The sequence below is a fragment of the Oncorhynchus gorbuscha genome, linkage group LG17, assembly GCF_021184085.1.
Source record: "Oncorhynchus gorbuscha isolate QuinsamMale2020 ecotype Even-year linkage group LG17, OgorEven_v1.0, whole genome shotgun sequence".
NCBI lineage: Eukaryota > Metazoa > Chordata > Actinopteri > Salmoniformes > Salmonidae > Oncorhynchus > Oncorhynchus gorbuscha.
The window spans coordinates 24,782,894-24,805,428 of NC_060189.1; the positions used below are offsets into that span (position 1 = coordinate 24,782,894).

Consider the following 22,535-nt stretch of genomic DNA (forward strand, 5'->3'; position numbering starts at 1 on the left):
TATCCTAACATGGTACAGAGATGAGTACAGCACATCTGTAGTTTGTCATATTCAACATTTGCTTATTCTAATGTGTCATAACACTAATATCTCAACGAGATGCTGTAAGCTATTGAAGTGTATGTCCCCTAACATTTTATACAGTGTACCATGTATATGTGTGGGCTTTATAACTAAATATTCTATGTAACATTTCTTGCAGACAGCATCCTAACAGACATTCTCAGCATTTGGTAATGTGTTGTGGTTAATGTATAGATCTGCATTTTCAATTACAACTGATGTTGTAACTGAGACCAGTAAAATGGGGGTGTTAGACTTTTTGCCGATTATGGCTGTTTAGTGACTCTGAAATACATTATGAGAGCATTGCAGGCTACTGTCCTGTGGCACAATTGTCTGTGGCCATTGTTTTTGGTCATGTTTAAATTGACATTTTATAAATATAAAATTGAGAAGCAGTCTGTGCCCATCTATATTACACATTTCACATAAATGTCACTATACTTTTCCCTAAATCCTCTTGTGCTGTCTGCTACTTAGTCTTAAATATCATGCCCATGTTTGCAATATTGTTTGTAGGCATCTGTGCTTATTTTGGAGGCTGATATAATTGTGATGCAGCCTTTAAATATGCTCTACAACCCTGAGTTGTTTTAGACATTTTTGTATTGAACCACTGTCCAACTGTTAATGTAATGGGAATTGGAATGTATGTGATATTTTTTATTGTACATAACTGTACAGTTGATCTTCACAATTTGTATTAAAGTCATGTGATATTCTTTAAAAAGGGAAATAAACGATTTAATGTCCACTGAAATATCTTGCCTCGAGAAGCCAAACGTTATTCCTTTTATAATAATGCTCATAAGTGGAGGCAAAAAAAAAAAATAGGACACACCCACATGTTGGTTACCATAGAAACAGTGGGGAAGCAACAAACGGGACAGAGTTGGTAAGTTTGTTGCACTCGCATACCGTTCTGTAAATAATGATACAATATTGTAACATTACACTATCATGTCATACAATGTGTCGAGTAAACACTGAAATATTGATTTTTATCCTCCACTTTGCAGACCTTTTCCGATGTTGGACTTCACTGTAAATCTTAACAGCCTTGGCTTCGAGTGTGGATTAAGTGAAAATGAAAAAGAATTCATATTCCTTCGTGCACGCGCTAATGGATTGACTGTATGTGGATGTGTACATGCAGCATTCTTGTGCAAACTTGCATATTCATTGAGGTATGCTTGGAAACTCGAAACACAATATCCCACACAATACAGTACAACACTCTAGGCCAGTGGTCACCAACCTTGTCTGAGTCAAGATCACCTTCGCAGTCAAAAAGCATGCTGCGCTCTACTGCTCAGATTTTTTTTACATTAACCTCACACACACAGTTTTGTAAGAATGAGGTTTGGGTAGTAGGCCTAATACATCACAGCATATTGGCTATATGATTGGCCTGCCAATATTGTTAATCAGACCATATATTCTCGCGCTTTGATACCAAAATAGATAAGTGTAAGCACAGTGAGGCACTGTGAAGCGTGAATTGAAATAATTCGCTTTTTTATTTTACTGCACTTATGGTACCTGCATCTGATGGTCAACGACATCAAATCACGACTTCAGTGATCTTCAGGTCGAAAAGTCGGAGCTCTAGAAAGATGCCCGAGTGTCCGACTTGGAATTCCGAGTTGGATGACCTTTCAAAACAAATTTTCCCAACCGCTTCTCACCTCTCCTTTCCTCCGGTGAGACTGACCAGAGAGAGAGGACACCGTCTTCCACCTGATGGCGAAACTCGAGTCGCACCGCATTTGCCTCATGCACAAATTGTTGTTCTTATGACCAGAGAAAGTTAGATATTCCTTAATATTAAAATCGACACGACGAGCTGGTTAATAATAATAAAACGCAGGGCTATCGAAACTTGGCTACTCATTCATTGCAGCTGCAGCCCGAGCGGAAGTACGGAGAAGGGCGTTTTGTAATAGTGTTGAATAAAAAGTGACAGTGCTGAATATAAACATGAACTCACTCATAAAAACAGCAGCTCTTTGCTGTATTCATTGACAGTCTCTCTGTGGTCATGGTTTTAAAAGTTATTAAATCTTACGTAGGCTAGTAGCCTATTAAACCCCAATGTGGTCATGGAAGCTATGTAGCCACGGTGATTTCAGCTATCCGATTGGGCAGCGCATAGATCCACTCGATTTAGTCACAGATTCGACCGGTCTGTCGGGTAGGTGGAGTTTGTTTCGTGGGAACACTTTCTACCGGTGCGCATGACTTTTGAATCAAGCGCACCTATCACAACAGCTCAACACGATTTTTGAAAAGGAGCGCAAGCCTTTATCGTTCTTTGGCTTTTCTACATAAATATTTGGTGATTGACTATGAATGCCTTGAAGATCGACCAGTTGGCGACCACTATGTCTAGGCAATAATTTTGTTAGGCCTACTTAGAAAATAATTATATATAATATATATATATTATATACACAGTTGAAGTTGGTAGTTTATGTTGGAGTCATTAAAACTCGTTTTTCAACCACTCCACAGATTTCTTGTTAACAAACTGTAGTTTTGGCCAGTCGGTAGGAACATCTACTTTGTGCATGACACAAGTCATTTTCCCAACAATTGTTGACAGACAGATTATTTTGCTTATAATTCACTGTATCACAATTCCAGTGGGTCAGACGTTTACATACACTAAATTGACTGCCTTTAAACAGCTTGGAAAATTACAGAAAATTATGTCACTGCTTTAGAAGCTTCTGATAGGCTAATTGACATCATGTGAGTCAATTGGAGGTGAACCTGTGGATGTATTTCAAGGCCAACCTTCAAACTCAGTGCCTCTTTGCTTGACATTAAGGGAAAATCAAAAGAAATCAGCCAATACCTCAGAAAAAGCATTGTAGACCTCCATGAGTCTGGTTCATCCTTGGGAGCAATTTCCAAATACCTGTGTGGTTATGACAACTGTCTCCTAGAGATAAACGTGCTTTGGTGTGAAAAGTGCAAATCAATCCCAGAACAACAGCAAAGGACCTTGTGAAGATGCTGGCAGAAACAGGCACAAAAGTATCTCTATCATCAGTAAAAACGAGTCCTATATCGACATAACCTGAAAGGCCGTTCAGCAAGGAAGAATCCACTGCTCCAAAACCGCCATAAAAAAGCCAGACTACGGTTTGCAACTGCACATCGGGACAAAGATCATACTTTTTGGAGAAATGTGGTCCTCTGGTCTGATGAAACAAAAATTGAAATGTTTGGCCATAATGACCATTGTTATGTTTGGAGGAAAGAGGGGGACGCTTGCAAGCCGAAGAACACCATCCCAACCGTTAAGCACAGGGGTGGCAGCATCATGTTGTGGGGGTGCTTTGCTGCAGGAGTGACTGGTGCACTTCACAAAATAGATGGCATCATGAGGTAGGAAAATGATGTGTATATATTGAAGCAACATCTTAAGACATCAGTCAGGAGGTTGAAGCTCTTCCAAATGGACAATGACCCCAGGCATACTCCCAAAGTTGTGGCAAATGGCTTAAGGACAACAAAGTCAAGGTATTGGAGTGGCCATCACAAAGCCCTGACCTCAATCCCATAGATAATTTGTGGGCAGAACTGAAAAAGCGTGTGCGAGCAAGGAGGCCTACAAACCTGACTCAGTTACACCAGCTCTGTCAGGAGGAATAAGCCAACATTTATCCAACTGACTGTGGGAAGCTTGGAAGGCTACCCGAAACGTTTGACCCAAGTTAAACAATTTATAGGTATAATGCTACCAAATACTAAATGGGTGAATGTAAACATCTGACCCACTGGGAATGTGATGAAAGAAATAAAAGCTGAAAGAAATAATTTTCTCTACTATTATTCTGACATTTCACATTCTTAAAATAGTGGTGATACTAACTGACCTATGACAGGGAATTTTTACTTGGATTAAATGTCAGGAATTGTGACAAACTGAGTTTAAATGTATTTGGCTAACTGTATATATATATACACAGTACCAGTCAAAAGTTTGGACACCTACTCATTCAAGTTTTTTTTTTTTTTTTTTATTTTTTATTATATTCAATATATTTTTATTTTTTAAAACTTGTTTCTACATTGTTGAATAATAGTTAACACAAACTATGAAACTATGTAACCAAAAAAGTGTTAAATAAATCTAAATATATTTATATATGAGATTCTTCAAATAGCCAGCCTTTGCCTTGATGACAGGTTTGCACACTCTTGGTGTTCTCAACCAGCTTCATGAGGTAGTCACCTGGAATGCATTTCAATTAACAAGTGTGCCTTGTTAAAAGTTCATTTTGTGGAATTTATTTCCTTAATGTGTTTTGAGCCAATCAGTTGAATTGTGACACGGTAGTGTGATATACAGAAGATAGCCCTATTTGGTAAAAGACCAAGTCCATATTATTGCAAGAACACCTCAAATAAGCAAAGAGAATTTACAGTCCATCACTACTTTAAGACATGAAGGTCAGTTAATCTGGAAAATTTCAAGAACTTTTATTAAAGTTTCTTCAAGTGCAGTCACAAAAACCATCAAGCTGTTATGCAGGTGAATGAGGACCCAAAAGCGACTTGGCGAAAACAGAGTTTTTAATCCAGTAAAGTTACTTTACAAACAAAAGGCATAATACTACTCGTAATGACGAGAACAGACTGGAGACTTGATCAAGAACTGCAGGTTGCCTCGGGAAGGCACTTGAACGTAGCAGACTCAGACACCTGCTCACCACGCAGCATCTGAGGGAAACACGACACGACAGGGCAATACATAGACACAGCACGGTGAGCAATAGACAAGGATCCGACAGGACAGGAACGGAAAACAAGGGAAGAAATAGGGACTCTAATTAGGGGAAAAGATAAGGAACAGGTGTGGGACGACTAAATGATGATTAGGGGAATAGGAACAGCTGGGAGCAGGAACGGAACGATAGAGAGAGGAGAGAGAGGGAGGGGGAGAGAGGGATAGAAAAAGGGAACGAACCTAATAAGACCAGCAGGGGGAAACGAACAGAAGGGAAAGCATAATGACAAGACAATCTAAGACAAAACATGACAGTACCCCCCCACTCACCGAGCGCCTCCTGGCGCACTCGAGGAGGAATCCTGGCGGCAACGGAGGAAATCATCAATAAGTGAACGGTCCAGCACGTCCCGAGACGGAACCCAACTCCTCTCCTCAGGACCGTAACCCTCCCAATCCACTAAGTATTGGTGACCCCGTCCCCGAGAACGCATGTCCAAGATCTTACGTACCTTGTAAATAGGTGTGCTCTCGACAAGGACGGGAGGGAAGACGAACGGGGGTGCGAAGAAAGGGCTTGACACAGGAGACATGGAAGACAGGATGGACGACGAAGATGTCGCGGAAGAAGCAGTCGCACAGCGACAGGATTGACGACCTGGGAGACACGGAACGGACCAATGAACCGCAGAGTCAACTTACGAGAAGCTGTCGTAAGAGGAAGGTTGCGAGTGGAAAGCCACACTCTCTGGCCGCAACAATACCTTGGACTCTTAATCCTGCGTTTATTGGCGGCTCTCACAGTCTGTGCCCTGTAACGGCAAAGTGCAGACCTCACCCTCCTCCAGGTGCGCTCACAACGTTGGACAAACGCTTGAGCGGAGGGAACGCTGGACTCGGCAAGCTGGGATGAGAACAGAGGAGGCTGGTAACCCAGACTACTCTGAAACGGAGATAACCCGGTAGCAGACGAAGGAAGCGAGTTGTGAGCGTATTCTGCCCAGGGAGCTGTTCTGCCCAAGACGCAGGGTTTCTGAAAGAAAGGCTGCGTAGTATGCGACCAATCGTCTGATTGGCCCTCTCTGCTTGACCGTTAGACTGGGGATGAAACCCGGAAGAGAGACTGACGGAGGCACCAATCAAACGACAGAACTCCCTCCAAAACTGTGACGTGAATTGCGGGCCTCTGTCTGAAACGGCGTCTAACGGGAGGCCATGAATTCTGAACACATTCTCGATAATGATTTGTGCCGTCTCCTTAGCGGAAGGAAGTTTAGCGAGGGGAATGAAATGTGCCGCCTTAGAGAACCTATCGACAACCGTAAGAATCACAGTCTTCCCCGCAGACAAAGGCAGACCGGTAATGAAGTCTAGGGCGATGTGAGACCATGGTCGAGAAGGAATGGGGAGCGGTCTGAGACGACCGGCAGGAGGAGAGTTACCCGACTTAGTCTGCGCGCAGTCCGAACAAGCAGCCACGAAACGGCGCGTGTCACGCTCCTGAGTCGGCCACCAAAAGCGCTGGCGAATAGACGCAAGAGTGCCTCGAACACCGGGATGACCAGCTAACTTGGCAGAGTGAGCCCACTGAAGAACAGCCAGACGAGTGGAAACAGGAACGAAAAGGAGGTTACTAGGACAAGCGCGCGGCGACGCAGTGTGCGTGAGTGCTTGCTTAACCTGTCTTTCAATTCCCCAGACTGTCAACCCGACAACACGCCCATAAGGAAGAATCCCCTCGGGATCAGTAGAAGCCACAGAAGAACTAAACAGACGGGATAAGGCATCAGGCTTGGTGTTTTTGCTACCCGGACGGTAAGAAATCACAAACTCGAAACGAGCGAAAAACAACGCCCAACGAGCTTGACGGGCATTAAGTCGTTTGGCAGAACGGATGTACTCAAGGTTCTTATGGTCTGTCCAAACGACAAAGGAACGGTCGCCCCCTCCAACCACTGTTGCCATTCGCCTAGGGCTAAGCGGATGGCGAGCAGTTCACGGTTACCCACATCATAGTTGCGCTCAGATGGCGACAGGCGATGAGAAAAATAAGCGCAAGGATGAACCTTATCGTCAGACTGGAAGCGCTGGGATAGAATGGCTCCCACGCCTACCTCTGAAGCGTCAACCTCGACAATGAATTGTCTAGTGACGTCAGGAGTAACGAGGATAGGAGCGGACGTAAAACGTTCTTTTAGAAGATCAAAAGCTCCCTGGGCGGAACCGGACCACTTAAAACACGTCTTGACAGAAGTAAGAGCTGTGAGAGGGGCAGCAACTTGACCGAAATTACGAATGAAACGCCGATAGAAATTAGCGAAACCTAAAAAGCGCTGCAACTCGACACGTGACCTTGGAACGGGCCAATCACTGACAGCTTGGACCTTAGCGGAATCCATCTGAATGCCTTCAGCGGAAATAACGGAACCGAGAAAAGTAACGGAGGAGACATGAAAAGAGCACTTCTCAGCCTTCACGTAGAGACAATTCTCTAAAAGGCGCTGTAGAACACGTCGAACGTGCTGAACATGAATCTCGAGTGACGGTGAAAAAATCAGGATATCGTCAAGATAGACAAAAACAAAGATGTTCAGCATGTCTCTCAGAACATCATTAACTAATGCCTGAAAAACAGCTGGCGCATTGGCGAGACCAAACGGCAGAACCCGGTACTCAAAATGCCCTAACGGAGTGTTAAACGCCGTTTTCCACTCGTCCCCCTCTCTGATGCGCACGAGATGGTAAGCGTTACGAAGGTCCAACTTAGTAAAGCACCTGGCTCCCTGCAGAATCTCGAAGGCTGATGACATAAGGGGAAGCGGATAACGATTCTTAACCGTTATGTCATTCAGCCCTCGATAATCCACGCAGGGGCGCAGAGTACCGTCCTTCTTCTTAACAAAAAAGAACCCCGCCCCGGCCGGAGAGGAAGAAGGCACTATGGTACCGGCGTCAAGAGACACAGATAAATAATCCTCGAGAGCCTTACGTTCGGGAGCCGACAGAGAGTATAGTCTACCCCGAGGAGGAGTGGTCCCCGGAAGGAGATCAATACTACAATCATACGACCGGTGAGGAGGAAGGGAGTTGGCTCGGGACCGACTGAAGACCGTGCGCAGATCATGATATTCCTCCGGCACTCCTGTCAAATCGCCAGGTTCCTCCTGAGAAGTGGGGACAGAAGAAATGGGAGGGATGGCAGACATTAAACACTTCACATGACAAGAAACGTTCCAGGATAGGATAGAATTACTAGACCAATTAATAGAAGGATTATGACATACTAGCCAGGGATGACCCAAAACAACAGGTGTAAAAGGTGAACGAAAAATCAAAAAAGAAATAGTCTCACTGTGGTTACCAGATACTGTGAGAGTTAAAGGTAGTGTCTCAAATCTGATACTGGGAAGATGACTACCATCTAAGGCAAACATGGGCGTAGGCTTGTCTAACTGTCTGAAAGGAATGTCATGTTTCCGAGCCCATGCTTCGTCCATGAAACAACCCTCAGCCCCAGAGTCAATCAAGGCACTGCATGTAGCACCCGAACCGGTCCAGCGTAGATGGACTGACATAGTAGTACAGGATCTAGATGAAGAGACCTGAGTAGTAGCGCTCACCAGTAGCCCTCCGCTTACTGATGAGCTCTGGCCTTTACTGGACATGAATTGACAAAATGTCCATCAAATCCGCAATAGAGGCACAGGCGGTTGGTGATCCTCCGTTCCCTCTCCTTGGTCGAGATGCGAATACCTCCCAGCTGCATGGGCTCAGTCTCTGAGCCAGAGGAGGGAGATGGTTGCGATGCGGAGCAGGGAAACACCGTTGATGCGAGCTCTCTTCCACGAGCTTGGTGACGAAGATCTACCCGTCGTTCTATGCGGATGGCGAGAGCAATCAAAGAGTCCACACTGGAAGGAACCTCCCGAGAGAGAATCTCATCTTTGACCACTGCGTGGAGTCCCTCCAGAAAACGAGCGAGCAGCGCCGGCTCGTTCCAGTCACTAGAGGCAGCAAGAGTGCGAAACTCTATAGAGTAATCCGTTATGGATCGATCACCTTGGCATAGGGAAGCCAGGGCCCTAGAAGCCTCCCTACCAAAAACTGAACGGTCAAAAACCTGAATCATCTCCTCTTTAAAGTTCTGGTAATTGTTAGAACAATCAGCCCTTGCCTCCCAGATAGCTGTGCCCCACTCTCGAGCCCGGCCAGTAAGGAGTGAAATGACGTAAGCAACCCGAGCTCTCTCGCTAGAGTATGTGTTGGGTTGGAGAGAGAACACAATATCACACTGGGTGAGAAAGGAGCGGCACTCCGTGGGCTGCCCGGAGTAGCAAGGTGGGTTATTAACCCTAGGTTCCGGAGGCTCGGCAGGCCAGGAAGTAACAGGTGGCACGAGACGAAGACTCTGGAACTGTCCAGAGAGGTCGGAAACCTGAGCGGCCAGGTTCTCCACGGCATGGCGAGCAGCAGACAATTCCTGCTCGTGTCTGCCGAGCATGGCTCCTTGGATCTCGACGGCAGTGTTACGAGCATCTGTAGTCCCTGGGTCCATTCCTTGGTCGGATCCTTCTGTTATGCAGGTGAATGAGGACCCAAAAGCGACTTGGCGAAAACAGAGTTTTTAATCCAGTGAAGTTACTTTACAAACAAAAGGCATAATACTACTCGTAATGACGAGAACAGACTGGAGACTTGATCAAGAACTGCAGGTTGCCTCGGGAAGGCACTTGAACGTAGCAGACTCAGACACCTGCTCACCACGCAGCATCTGAGGGAAACACGACACGACAGGGCAATACATAGACACAGCACGGTGAACAATAGACAAGGATCCGACAGGACAGGAACGGAAAACAAGGGAAGAAATAGGGACTCTAATCAGGGGAAAAGATAAGGAACAGGTGTGGGACGACTAAATGATGATTAGGGGAATAGGAACAGCTGGGAGCAGGAACGGAACGATAGAGAGAGGAGAGAGAGGGAGGGGGAGAGAGAGGGATAGAAAAAGGGAACGAACCTAATAAGACCAGCAGGGGGAAACGAACAGAAGGGAAAGCATAATGACAAGACAATCTAAGACAAAACATGACACAAGCGCTATGATGAAACTTGTTCTCATGAGGAACGCCACAGGAAAGGAAGACTCAGAGTTACCTCTGCTGCAGAGGATAAGAAATTGCAGCCCAAATAAATTGTTCATAGAGTTCAAGTAATAGACACATCTCAACATCAACTGTTCAGAGGAGACTGCGTGAATCAGGCCTTCATGGTCGAATACTGCAAATAAACCACTACTTAAGGACACCAATAATAAGAAGAGACTTGCTTGGGCCAAGAAACACTAGCAATGGACATTTGACCAGTGGAAATCTGTCCTTTGATCTGATGAGTCCAAATTGGAGATTTTTGATTCCAACCGCTGTGTCTTCGTGAGAGACAGAGTAGGTGAATGGATGATCTCCACATGTGTGGTTCCCACCATAAAGCATAGAGGAAGAGGTGTGATGTTGTGGGGGTGCTTTGTTGGTGACACTTTCTGTGATGTATTTAGAATTCAAGGTACACTTATCCAGCATGACTACCACAGAATTCTGCAGTAATACGCCATCTCATCTGGTTTGCATTTAGTGGGACTATCATTTGTTTTTCAACAGGATAATGACCCAACACACCTCCAGGCTGTGTAAGGGCTATTTGTCCAAGAAGGAGAGTGATGAAGTGCTGCATCAGATGACCTGGCATCCACAATCACCCGACCTCAACCCAATTGAGATGGTTTGGGATGAGTTGGATCGCAGAGTGAAGGAAAAGCAGCCAAGAAGTTCTCAGTATATGTGGGAATTCCTTCAAGACTGTTGGAAAAGCATTCCTCATGAAGCTGGTTGAGAGAATGCGAAGAGTTCGTAAAGCTGTCATCAAGGCAAAGGGTGGCTGGCTACTTCAAAAAATCTCAAATCTAAAATATATTTAGATTTGTTTAACACTTTGATTTGTTTAACACTTACTACTTGATTCCATACGTGTAATTTCATAGTTTTTATGTTTTCACTATTATTCTACAATGTAGAAAATAGTAAAAATAAAGAAAAACCTTTGAATGAGTAGGTGTGTTCAAACTTTTGTCTGGTACTGTATATATGAGATAGTCTAACAGTAAAATCCATTTTATTTTTTGTTGAGAAAGCATTGGCCTACCAAGACAAATTGAAGACATAGATATGGTTTTACTGCCATCAAATATATCTAAAAAAGGAAAAGGTCTGACTGTTGGTGTGCTTGGAGGGGGACACATTGGAAAACAGCTGGTCCAAGTGCTTCTTGAAATGAATGGCCTAAAACCGTCACAAATCAACATTTCCTCAAGGAGGCCTGAAACTCTAGGTAATTGGAAAAAAAATGAAAGGAACAATTGGCATGAACTACAAATATAACAATGTATTGAATGTAATATATTTTCATCTTTTAAATAACAGAGGAATTTGTGAAAAGGGGTATCATGTGTTACTTTGACAACCAGCGATTGGTGGCCTGGGCAGATGTGCTGTTCCTCTGTTGCCTTCCCTCTCACCTACCCAAGGTGTGTGCAGAGCTCCAATCCCACCTACCAAAGCACTGTCTGGTGTACAGCTTCCTTTCTGCCGTACCATTAAACAGGTAAAAACACATTTATTAAAATCCCCTAAACCCTTGTGTTATTGGCACTTGTGTTATTGGCACTCACATTAACATCTGCTAACTATGTGTATGTGACAAATAAAATCTGATCTGATTTGAAGAAATATTACCTGCTATTCAAATCATTGTCCCCAAAAAAATGTCCTCAAAAACTCACATCTTTGTATAACTCCATCCACACCCGATGGATTTTATATCATGTTGTGTTTTTTTAAAGATTGGCACAGCTTCTTGGTCACAGCTTCATTCTCAAACCACAGTATGAGTTTGTGGCTTGTGACTCTGTCAACATGTGGCTTTCCCGAGGTCATGTGACCGCGGCTTTGAAAGACCCAGAAGTAATAGATGCATCCTGTCCTCTTGCCATGAGAGGTAGGTAATTCTTGGTGTGAACACTTACTGCATATTTACTGTACGAGATGTAAATGTCTGATGGTGTATTGAGACATACAAGATAAGATATCTGATACATTTTCATATTGAGGTGGGCTCTGTCTGGATCCAAAGTGGCTGTTTGGGTTGTTGTACAGTCTCTTGAACATGTGCACCGCGGCAAATGTGGGATCTGCTGAAGCTCTTGGGCTGATCAATGAGCTGTTCCAGTTAAAAGGTCCAGGCACTGTGGCATTCATCCTGAATAATTTTGTCCATTCCTCCTATGCATCTTCCCTGACACCAGATGAGTGAGTTTTCATTCAGCACACATTTTGTACAAAGGGTTTATCTTATGAGAAAAGTTGACTTACATATTTAATGTAACCTGTGTTGAAACTCAAACCCACAGGAATAGAAAGACAAACATACATATATTTTTTTTTAACACAAATGAATGATTAGGCTAACTAACCATACTTTTTAATTTGTCTCCCATGTTGTCAAGGTCTTTCCCCTGGATTAATTTAGTTGATGTTCAGTCTAAGGAGACACCATTATCACGCTTCATATCAAGAAATAACAGTATGCAGGGTTGTCTCTCTGCTCTATACAATTCAGTAATGGTGGATCCACTGAAGGGAAAGAAAGAGCCTGGAAAACCCAAAGATGGAACTCTGTCTGTCATAACATCAAGTCATTGTAAAAAAATCTGATTTTGTGTGATGTTGATTTACTCTCAAACTGTAACAGAATAAAACAAAGGGATTGAGTATATTTTTTTAGCAGATCAATTAATGTACCCTTCAAAATGTATAACAATCTCAGGTTATCATCAGGGCATAGGAATAAGGATGGGGACCATCCACATATCTATCCATCCATCATCAAACACCAGGCAATAATTTCTCCACTGCTTTATTCAGTGTTCATCATCATAATCATCAAGCTGTAGGACTAGTTGACGTGGCTTTGTCTGGACACGAAAGGTTTTCCCCTCAACAAAATCTTAGTATTTTCCCTGAGTGTAATTAACATTTTGAAGTGTCAGTCACGGTAATATTACTGTAGCCGCAGGTGCGATGTTAATCACGTGATTAACATCGTCAAATTCCGCTAATACTCGTTCAATTACGGAAGTACCAAAAATCTGTTATTTTCCCTACGGGGATGTTTCTGCGCAGTCTGAACGGAGTTGACAGATAACGTTAGCTACATTTCCGGAGAAAACCTTGAAACTAGCCAAGCAGGAATCCAACAACTAATTATCACATGATTATCTGAGGTAGGTTTTTTATTTACAACTTGTTGACAAGTGACAATGTGTCAAAGAATGTCAGAAGATCATCCGACCAGCTAGCTAGCTAGCAATTTTCACGAAAGCTATACTAGCTAGCTAGCATACGTCCAGCTCAGCAGGGCGCAGTCATTGCTCCGCAGCTTGCTACTAGCAACCAAATTGGTTACAAATGTTGAAATTATGTGACCAAAAAAGATCGCTAGCAATGTAACCTTGTAACCGCGCGCGCATTAGTCGGATTTTGACGTTAGCTAGGCAGCATCGTATTAGTGGAAACCGTTCTCAGGGCAGACCTGGTTGTAGCTATATGTTCTGAGTCGCGTCGGGGACAATTTTAGCTAACGCTTTTCCTAACCTTAACCTAATTATAATAACATGCTGTATGTTATCCTATCCTGTTACGAAAAGTCACTTCTGCTGGTCAAAACCGGCAGACGTCCAGAGAACAGTCTTGGTTTCCAATGCTATAAAGCATTTTTGTATGTTTCATTCTGTATTTGTTTTTCTTTGATGCATGATCTGAATGCCTTCCAGACATTCTACTCTAATATGATGGTAACCTGCATTTTAGTGCTGAAGACAATAGGGAGGAGGGAATACAGTACGCGATTTAGGGTGCGTTCCTAAATTCTATGTGGAGTGCCAGGGTGGGCTCAATGTGCCCTCCGCGTTCGCAAATTAACTGGCTCGCTTGCAAACTTACTTCCAGGCACAGATCAGAGAACACATCACTGACCATTTTACTCGCCCTAGCAGAGCTGGATATTCAGAGCGTTGGTGACTGTAACTGCTGCTAGAAACATTTTTATGACTCATTTCTTTGCTGATGTTTACTGACACCGGACATATTCAACGGATGTTGAGCGTTCGTATATTCGTCAGTTATTCTGCGCTCTGGCACACAGACGAGTGCTCTGAAAAGTGAAGATGGCCAGAGTGAATTTACGAATGCACCCCTAGAGCGAGACTGAAACGTGTTTTATGCATTCATTTTAGCGATGGAGAAATTAGAGGCTACATCGGAGCTTCAATCCAGATTGACAGCGTTGTCGGTTTCCTCTTTCCCCGGGATAACGTCAAAAAACTGGGAGACCAATCCTCTAGACAGGTAACTCACCTGTTGCTGATATACCTACTCTGATATTTAGCTTTTTAGCTACTGTACTTCATTCCTGAAACATGTGATATAACTATGCAATTGAAATACATTACAAAAATGTTGAATATTTGTAATGGTTTGCCAGTTAATTTTTTTAAATGTATGCCTCACAAAGCATTGTATGTTGAATTGTGATTAAAAGTTTTATTAGCATTGTCATCTGTCTGTGTATAGGCTCCAGAGCACAGATCTCTCAAATAACTCCAACCACCCAATAAGCAATCCTGATATGGATGTAAGGAATGACACAGAGGGGTCCAACCAGCCGGCTGAGGTAAACATCATGTCTGCCTAAAAAAGTACATGGCAATGAAATTAATTGGCAATAATGAATATACTGCAAGCACCTATAGATGTGTTGCATGTGTGTGTTTTCAGGTTAATCAGGAGGCTCCTGGTGGGCAGCAGGCCATGGGGGGAGATGTTGAGGAGAACAGCCGAAGTGGGAATAGTCAAAACCCTGGAGAGAGAAAAGGTGACGCACTAGTGTTTCACAATTCCTGACACTTAAGAGAACTCATATCTTTCATCCATGTTCTGGAGTCTGATGTTTGTATCGCAACTTACTGATAAAATAATAATCATGTTGAAAATGTACATTTGGCAAAGCATCTCTAATTGTGTGATACTCTACTATCACACACATTTTGAACACTCTGCTCAGGTTTGGTTCCCATGTTGTCCTCACATATAATCTATGGTTGTGCTCTAGTCCAAATGCCCCCGCTAAAGCCTCCTTCCACGTGGACGTCCATGGCAATGAAGGAGCTTAAGGCCAAGCTGCGACTGGAGAAGGACAGTGTGGTGGCAGTGTACAGAGGAGACATTATGACAGTACATGTGCCAACTGTCCCTGAGGGAAAGCGGGTGTGCTGGGAGTTTGCCACAGATAGCTATGACATAGGCTTTGGAATCTACTTTGACTGGACCCCTGTTACCAGCCGGGCCATCACGGTCCACATCAGCGAATCCAGTGATGATGAAGATGAGGAAGATGAGCTAGAAGGTCAGTAAGCATCTCCTCTTTTGGTTTGAAACTTGTTTAGTTACAACATTTTTTATGTTTCATAATCTGAAAATCTTGGAATGTGTTTGATAACTGATCTCAGATCTATAATTTGAGGTTGTTGTCTTGAAGACTATTTGTTGTCTCCTGCAGGACCTGTCAACACAGGAGATGTTGAGAAGGGGTCCAAATCATTGGCCAACTCCAACCTAGGGGAAATCTTACCTGTGTATCGTCAGGACAGTCACATGGCAGTGCAAGGTGGTAGTCATGAGTATCCAGGCGAGGGCACTTACCTTCTGAAGTTTGATAACTCCTACTCACTATGGCGAAATAAGACTCTGTACTACAGGGTGTATTACAGTGCCTGAGGATCCAGTCCACTATTGCATATGAATGTATGACTTCGCTTCAAATAATTGATATCTATTTTTGATTCCATAGAATAATTTAGGGTTAATTATAGGTGCATATATTTTTTATCACAATCAGCTGGTGTTGCTTGGTTTAAGGCTACATTTAAAATGTGAGAGGACTTGAGAATTATGGAGCACTTTTTTTTCATGTGTTTTTACTGTGAGCAAGATTTTATGAAGCTTTATGTTTGTTCCATGTTCTGGTGTGTTTAAAAGTTTTGTGTAGTGAGTTAAGGCAAATTGCCCATATTTTCAAGATATATATTCTATATATAGTATAGATTTTTATTCAGACACAATTTCAGTGGTGGCAGCAATCGGGGAACACTGATAGAAAGATGATTTGCTTGGTCAAAAGCTTAAGCAGAAGAGGTGCTCCATAGAACTGGGAGGTTTTCTTTTTGTGTCTGTCTACACATTGTTTGATATCATATAATGTTGGTGTGTACTTCATGTATGTCAATTTTTTGCCAAACTTTTTTCTTAAACGTCAACTTGAATTGTATGATGATCCAAATGCAGTATCTTAAACAATATTCCTGTACAACAATTCCATAATTTTTCTGCATATTGTGATTGGAATGAGCAATTATGTTGATGAAAGTGTATTAGATGTTTCTCTGAGTCCAATCCTAAAGCAAATGGTTACCGCCTGTCTTATTGACAAATAAAAGCCATCCCTGGCACAAAAAGCTCTTATGTCAAATTGGTTCCATATTTACATTGCCAAATCCCTATTTAGTTAGCAGGTTGTCAGGTGATGGGTTGATCTTGGTGGACAATCACATGAGACTATTGTAGATACAGAAATATTTTGAATCTGTTAGTATGTGTGACTTGGATTGTCCCTTTTTAAAGTAAAATGTTATGTACCAATCTCTGTAAAGGAAGATCATTTTGAGTGTGTCGTTTCTGTGTTGTGTAGCGCTGTATGCACCTAAATTTGATTATAGCCGCCCACACGTAATTTCCAAAAATGTTTGTACCTCAAATGTCTGTGTTGTGCATGTTTCCAAAGATCATGAATTGTGCTGCTAAAATATAAGGCAACTGAAAATAAGTTTCAGTTTTGTACTATACAGTATGTGTTTCTGTTATAAGCTTTCCTGAAAAGTTTTCACAATAAAAAGTCTCTTGCATTACGGTATATTACATTTCTACAGCTCTGCCTCATTTGTGTCATGGTACTATGAAGTAGCCAAGTATAGAGCTTGGTCTCAGCCAATTAATATCCTGATCAAAGCTTTTGGGCTGCATATGTTTGTTACAGTAATGGCTGGCTCTATGTGAAAGCATTGGTGTTAACCAAGTGCAACAACCCTCTGAAGTGAAAGCATATACACTATATGACCAAAAGTATGTGGACACTTCGAACATCTCATTCCAAAATTATCGGCATTCGCTGCTATAACAGCCTCCACTCTTCTGTGAAGGCTTTCCACTAGCTGTTGGAACATTGCTACGGGGACTTGCTTCGATTCAGCAACGAGCATTCGTGAGGTTGTGCAATGATTTTCGGTGATTAGGCCTGCTCGCAGTCGGCATTCCAATTCATCCCAAAGGTGTTCGATTGGGTTGAGGTCATAGCTCTGTGCAGGCCAGTCAAGTTCTTCCATACCAATGTCAACAAACCATTTCTCTATGGACCTCGCTCCTAAAAACCAATGAGGTGATGGGAGAGGCAGGACTTGTGTGCATGTTGATTTTGTCCACCCACACCAGACACGATCAGGACACGCAGGTTGAAATATCAAAACGAACTCTGAACCAACTATATTAATTTGGGGACAGGTTTAAAAGCATTAAACATTTATGGCAATTTTGCTGCTAGCTAATTTGGCCTGGGATATAAACATTGGGTTGTTATTTTACCTGAAATGCATCATCTACTCCAATGATGAATCTACAGATAAAAGGGTCTCTAGCAATCGCACCTTCAGGCTTCTTCTTTGGACTTAATATGGCGGTTGGCAACTAACTTTGAGGTGCATTACCACTGCCAACTGGAGTGGAGTGTGGACCTCAGTTCATCTTTCAATCACCCACATGGGTATATGCTCTTCAAAACCAATGAGGAGATGGGAGGGGCAGAACTTGCAGCGCATCATGTGTCACAAATAGACCCAAGTCCTATTTTAGCGCCTGGCTACCCAGACCATCGTTGAAACGCGCAAGCAGTGTGGGTGCAATGATTTATGTGTACATTTATTTTGCGACGCGAGTGGTGTGGTCAGCATGCAGGCATAAGCTACAGACAAACACAATTGCAAACACAATTGCATTTGAATACACAGGATTACCATGATGAGATCCTGAGTCCCATTGTGAGGCCCATTTTTTTGTTAAAGGTATCTGCGACCAATGGATGCATATCTGTATTCCCAGTCATGCAAAATCCATAGATTAGGACCTAATGAATTTAGTTAAATGGTCTGATTTCCTCATAGGAACTGTGACTCAGTAAATATATATTGAACATGTACGGAATGACAAGCTGGAGACCATACCTCACAAACAGTAAGCAAAATCTTCCCATACACTCCTCTTCTCCATTTCTCTGTTGCCTCTTGGACAAGGTCAGCATTCCAATCTCCCTCTCAAGTAATGCACCTTCAAAACAGGCAATATAGACCTTATATTCAGTGGCTTGCAATAGTATTCACCCCACTTGGAATTTTTCCTATTTTGTTGCCTTACAACCTGGAATTAAAATATATTTTTGGGGGGGTTGTATCATTTGATTTACACAACATGCCTACCACTTTGAAGATGCAAAATAATTTTTCTTGTGAAACAAACAAGGAATAAAACAAACAAAAAAACAGAAAACTTGAGCGTGCATAACTCTTCATCTTTGTAGAGCCACCTTTTGCAACAATTACAGCTGCAAGTCTCTTGGGGTATGTCTCTATAAGCTTGGCACATCTAGCCACTGGGATTTTTACCCATTCTTCAAGGCAAAACTGCTCCAGCTCCTTCAAGTTAACACTGCTCCAGCTCCTTCAAGTTGGATGTGTTCCGCTGGTGTACAGCAATCTTTAAGTCATACCACAGATTCTCAATTGAATTGAGATCTGGGCTTTGACTAGGCCATTCCAAGACATTTAAATGTTTCCCCTTATACCACTCGAGTGTTGCTTTAGCAGTATGCTTTGGGTCATTGTCTTGTTGGAAGGTGAACCTCCGTCCCAGTCTCAAATCTCTGGAAGACTGAAACAGGTTTCCCTCAAGAATATCCCTGTATTTAGCGCCATCCATCATTCCTTCAATTCTGACCAGTTTCCCAGTCCCTGCTGATGGAAAACATCGCCACAGCATGATGTTGCCACCACCATGCTTCACTGTGGGGATGGTTTTCCTGGGCTGATGAGAGGTGTTGGGTTTGTACCAGACATAGCATTTTCCTTGATGATCAAAAAGCTACATTTTAGTCTCATCTGACCATATGTTTGGGGGGTCTCTGCCTTTTGGCGAATACCAAACCTGCTTGCTTATTTTTTTCTATAAGCAATGACTTTTTTCTGGCCACTCTTCTGCAAGCACTGCTCTTTGGAGTGTATGGCTTAGTGGTCCGATTGACAGATACTCCAATCTCCACTGTGGAGCTTTGCAGCTCCTTCAGGGTTATTTTCAATCTCTTTGTTTCCTCCCTGATTAATGCCTTCCTTGCCTTGTCCACGAGTTTTGGTGGGTGGCCCCCCCTTGGCAGGTTTGTTGTGGTGCCATATTCTTTACATAATGGAATTAATGGTGCTCTGTGGGATGTTCAAAGTTTCTGGGATTTTTTTATAACCCAACCCTGATCTGTACTTCTCCACAACTTTGTCCCTGACCTGTTTGGAGTGCTTTTTGTGCATATGGAACATTTCTGGGATCTTTTATTTCCGCTCATAAAACATGTTGCATTTATATTTTTGTTCAGTGTTGTTATTGTGACACCTGTCACATTATGAATTAAACACTGACCAGATACTCCTTTCCTCTTGGCAGGTATGTGGAATGATGAAAACAGTACTTACATAATGTACCAGTATCTTCAATTGTTATTCAACTCTTTCCTCAAAAAGAATGAAGCCAGTTTCATCAGCAATACTCAGCTTGTACCAAGAAAACACTCCAGCCCAGTCGAGCACAACAGCCAACTCACCCAAACTCATCTCAACACCTCTGTAAGTCAGAGGGTGAGTTACAGGGTTACAGGGGTTCCAAAGGCAGGGGTTTCTACTAATTTGCTATGGATTTATCTAGACCTGTCACTACTTTTGATTTTCTGATGCATTTATCCATATAGTGGTCTGCATTGTCAATCAATCAATCAAATTGATTTATAAAGCCCTTTTTACATCAGCCGATGTCACAAAGTGCTATACAGTGCCATCTCCTCACATCTAGGAGACAGCATTTGCTAAGCCTAGCTCAAAGCTGACAAGACAGAAACACAGCCTAAAACCTCAAACAGCAATCAATGCAGATGTAGAAGCATGGTGGCTAGGAAAAACTCCCTAGAAAGGCAGAAAACTAGTAAGAAACCTAGAGAGGAACCAGGCTCTGAGGGGTGGCCAGTCCTCTTCTGGCTGTGCCGGGTGGAGATTATAACAGAACATGGCCAAGATGTTCAAACATTTATAGATGACCAGCAGGGTCAAATAATAATAATCACAGTGGTTGTAGAGGGTGCAACAGGTCAGCACCTCAGGAGTAAATGTCAATTGGCTTTTCATTGCCGATCATTCAGAGTTAGAGACAGCAGGTGCGGTAGAGAGAGATAGTCGAAAACAACAGGACCGGGACAAGGTAGCACATCTGGTGAACAGGTCAGAGTTCCATAGCTGCAGGCAGAACAGTTGAAACTGGAGCAGCAGCACGACCAGGTGGACTGGGGACAGGTAGTCCTGAGGCATGGTCCTAGGGCTCAGGTCCCACTAGAGAAGAGAGAAAGAGAGCGAGAGAGAGATTTAGAGGGAGCATACTTAAATTCACACAGGACACAGGATAAGTAACAGATTGACCCTAGCCCCCCAACATATAAACATAGGCCCTAGCCCCCCGACACATAAACTTTTGCAGGATATATACTGAAGGCTGAGACAGGAGAGGTCGGGAAACACTGTGGCCCCGTCCGACAATACCCCCGGACAGGGCCAATCAGGCAGGATATAACCCCACCCACTTTGCCAAAGCACAGCCCCCACACCACTAGAGGGATATCTTCAAACCACCAACTTACTACCTTGAGACAAGGCCAAGTATAGCCCACAAAGATCTCCCCCATGCCACGAACCAGAGGGGGGCGCCAACCCAGACAGGAAGATCATGTCAGTGACTCAACCCACTCAAGTGACGCACCCCTCCTAGGGACGGCATGGCAATTGAATGAAACAGGAAACTAAAGTGTATGTATGATTCACTCTTTGCAGATTACAACCCCCATCTCCTCACATCTAGGAGACATCATTTGCTAAGCCTAGCTCAAAGCTGACAAGACAGAAATCAATCTATTTACCTGAGGGTGCTGCAGCACCCCCTGATAAATCACAATTCAAATATAATTAATGTGCAGTACCAGTCAAAAGTTTGGACACACCTACTAAGTCCAGGGTTTTTCTTTATTTTACCTATTTTCTACATTGTAGAATAATAGTAAAAACATCAAAACGCTGAAATAACACATGGAATCATGTAGTAACCAAAAAAGTGTTAAACAAATCAAAATACATTTTACATTTGAGACTTCAAAGTAGCCACCCTTTGCCTTGATGACAGCTTTGAACACTCTTGGCATTCTCTCAACCAGCTTCATGAGGTAGTCACCTGGAATGCATTTCAGTAAACAGGTGTGACTTCTTAAAAGTTAATTTGTGGAATTTCTTTCCTTCTTAATGTGTTTGAGCCAATCAGTTGTGTTGTGACAAGGTAGAGGTGGTATACAGAAGATAGACCTATCTGGTAAAAGACCAAGTCTATATTATGGCAAGAACAGCTCAAATAAGCAAAGAGAAACAACAGTCCATCATTACTTTAAGACATTAAGATCAGTCAATCCGGACAATTTCGAGAACTTCGAAAGTGCAGTCTCAGAAACCATCAAGCGCTATGATGAAACTGGCTCGCATGAGGACCGCCACTGGAAACGAAGACCCAGAGTTACCTCTGCTGCAGAGGATAAGTTCATTAGTTACCAACCTCTGAAATTGCAACCCAAATAAATGCTTCATAGAGTTCAAGTAACAGACACATCTCAACATCAACTGTTCAGAGACTGTTTGAATCAGGCCTTCATGGTCGAATTGCTGCAAAGAAATCACAACTAAAGGACACCAATAATAAGAAGAGACTTGCTTGGGCCAAGACACACAAGCAATGGACATTAGACCAGTGGAAATTTGTCCTTTGGTCTGATGAGTCCAAATTGGAGATTTTTGGTTCCATCCATCGTGTCTTTGTGAGACACAGAGTAGGTGAATGGATGAACTCAACATGTGTGGGTCCCACTGTGACGCATGGAGGAAGAGGTGTGATGGTGTAGGGGTGCTTTGCTGGTGACACTGTCTGTGATTTATTTATAATTCAAGGCACACTTAACCAGCATGGCTACCACAGCATTCTGCAGCTATACACCATCCTATCTGGTTTGCACTTAGTGGGACTATCATTTGTTTTTCAACAGGACACAGGATACATTGGTGAGAAACATCTCTTTTCAACAGCCTCCAGGCTATGTAAGGGCTATTTGACCAAGATGGAGATTGATGGAGTGTTGCATCAGATGACCTGGCCTCCACAATCACCCAACCGCAACC

General features: G+C 43.0%; 2 protein-coding genes across 4 annotated transcripts; both read left to right on the forward strand.

The window, feature by feature from the left end:
- Window positions 1-901: 901 nt before the first annotated feature.
- noxred1 (NADP-dependent oxidoreductase domain containing 1) lies at window positions 902-12,826 on the forward strand. Of its 3 annotated transcripts, XM_046309504.1 has the most exons (7): window positions 902-958; window positions 1,083-1,250; window positions 10,992-11,188; window positions 11,281-11,461; window positions 11,700-11,854; window positions 11,967-12,165; window positions 12,363-12,826. In XM_046309504.1, the coding sequence occupies exons 2-7, from the start codon at window positions 1,093-1,095 to the stop codon at window positions 12,568-12,570; spliced, it is 1,098 nt and encodes a 365-aa protein (XP_046165460.1). In that variant the 5' UTR covers window positions 902-958; window positions 1,083-1,092; the 3' UTR covers window positions 12,571-12,826. The 3 variants fall into 3 exon arrangements, with proteins under 3 accessions (XP_046165460.1, XP_046165462.1, XP_046165461.1); XM_046309505.1 differs by lacking the exon at window positions 902-958 and having other exon boundaries at window positions 1,148-1,250; window positions 10,988-11,188; XM_046309506.1 differs by lacking the exons at window positions 902-958; window positions 10,992-11,188 and having other exon boundaries at window positions 1,114-1,250.
- Window positions 12,827-12,994: 168 nt separating this feature from the next.
- LOC124002173 (protein TMED8-like) lies at window positions 12,995-16,882 on the forward strand. Its single transcript, XM_046309508.1, has 6 exons — window positions 12,995-13,139; window positions 14,151-14,262; window positions 14,488-14,587; window positions 14,692-14,788; window positions 15,026-15,319; window positions 15,473-16,882. Exons 2-6 carry the CDS (start codon window positions 14,153-14,155, stop codon window positions 15,688-15,690), a joined length of 819 nt encoding a protein of 272 aa, XP_046165464.1. The 5' UTR covers window positions 12,995-13,139; window positions 14,151-14,152; the 3' UTR covers window positions 15,691-16,882.
- The last annotated feature ends 5,653 nt before the right edge of the window (window positions 16,883-22,535 follow it).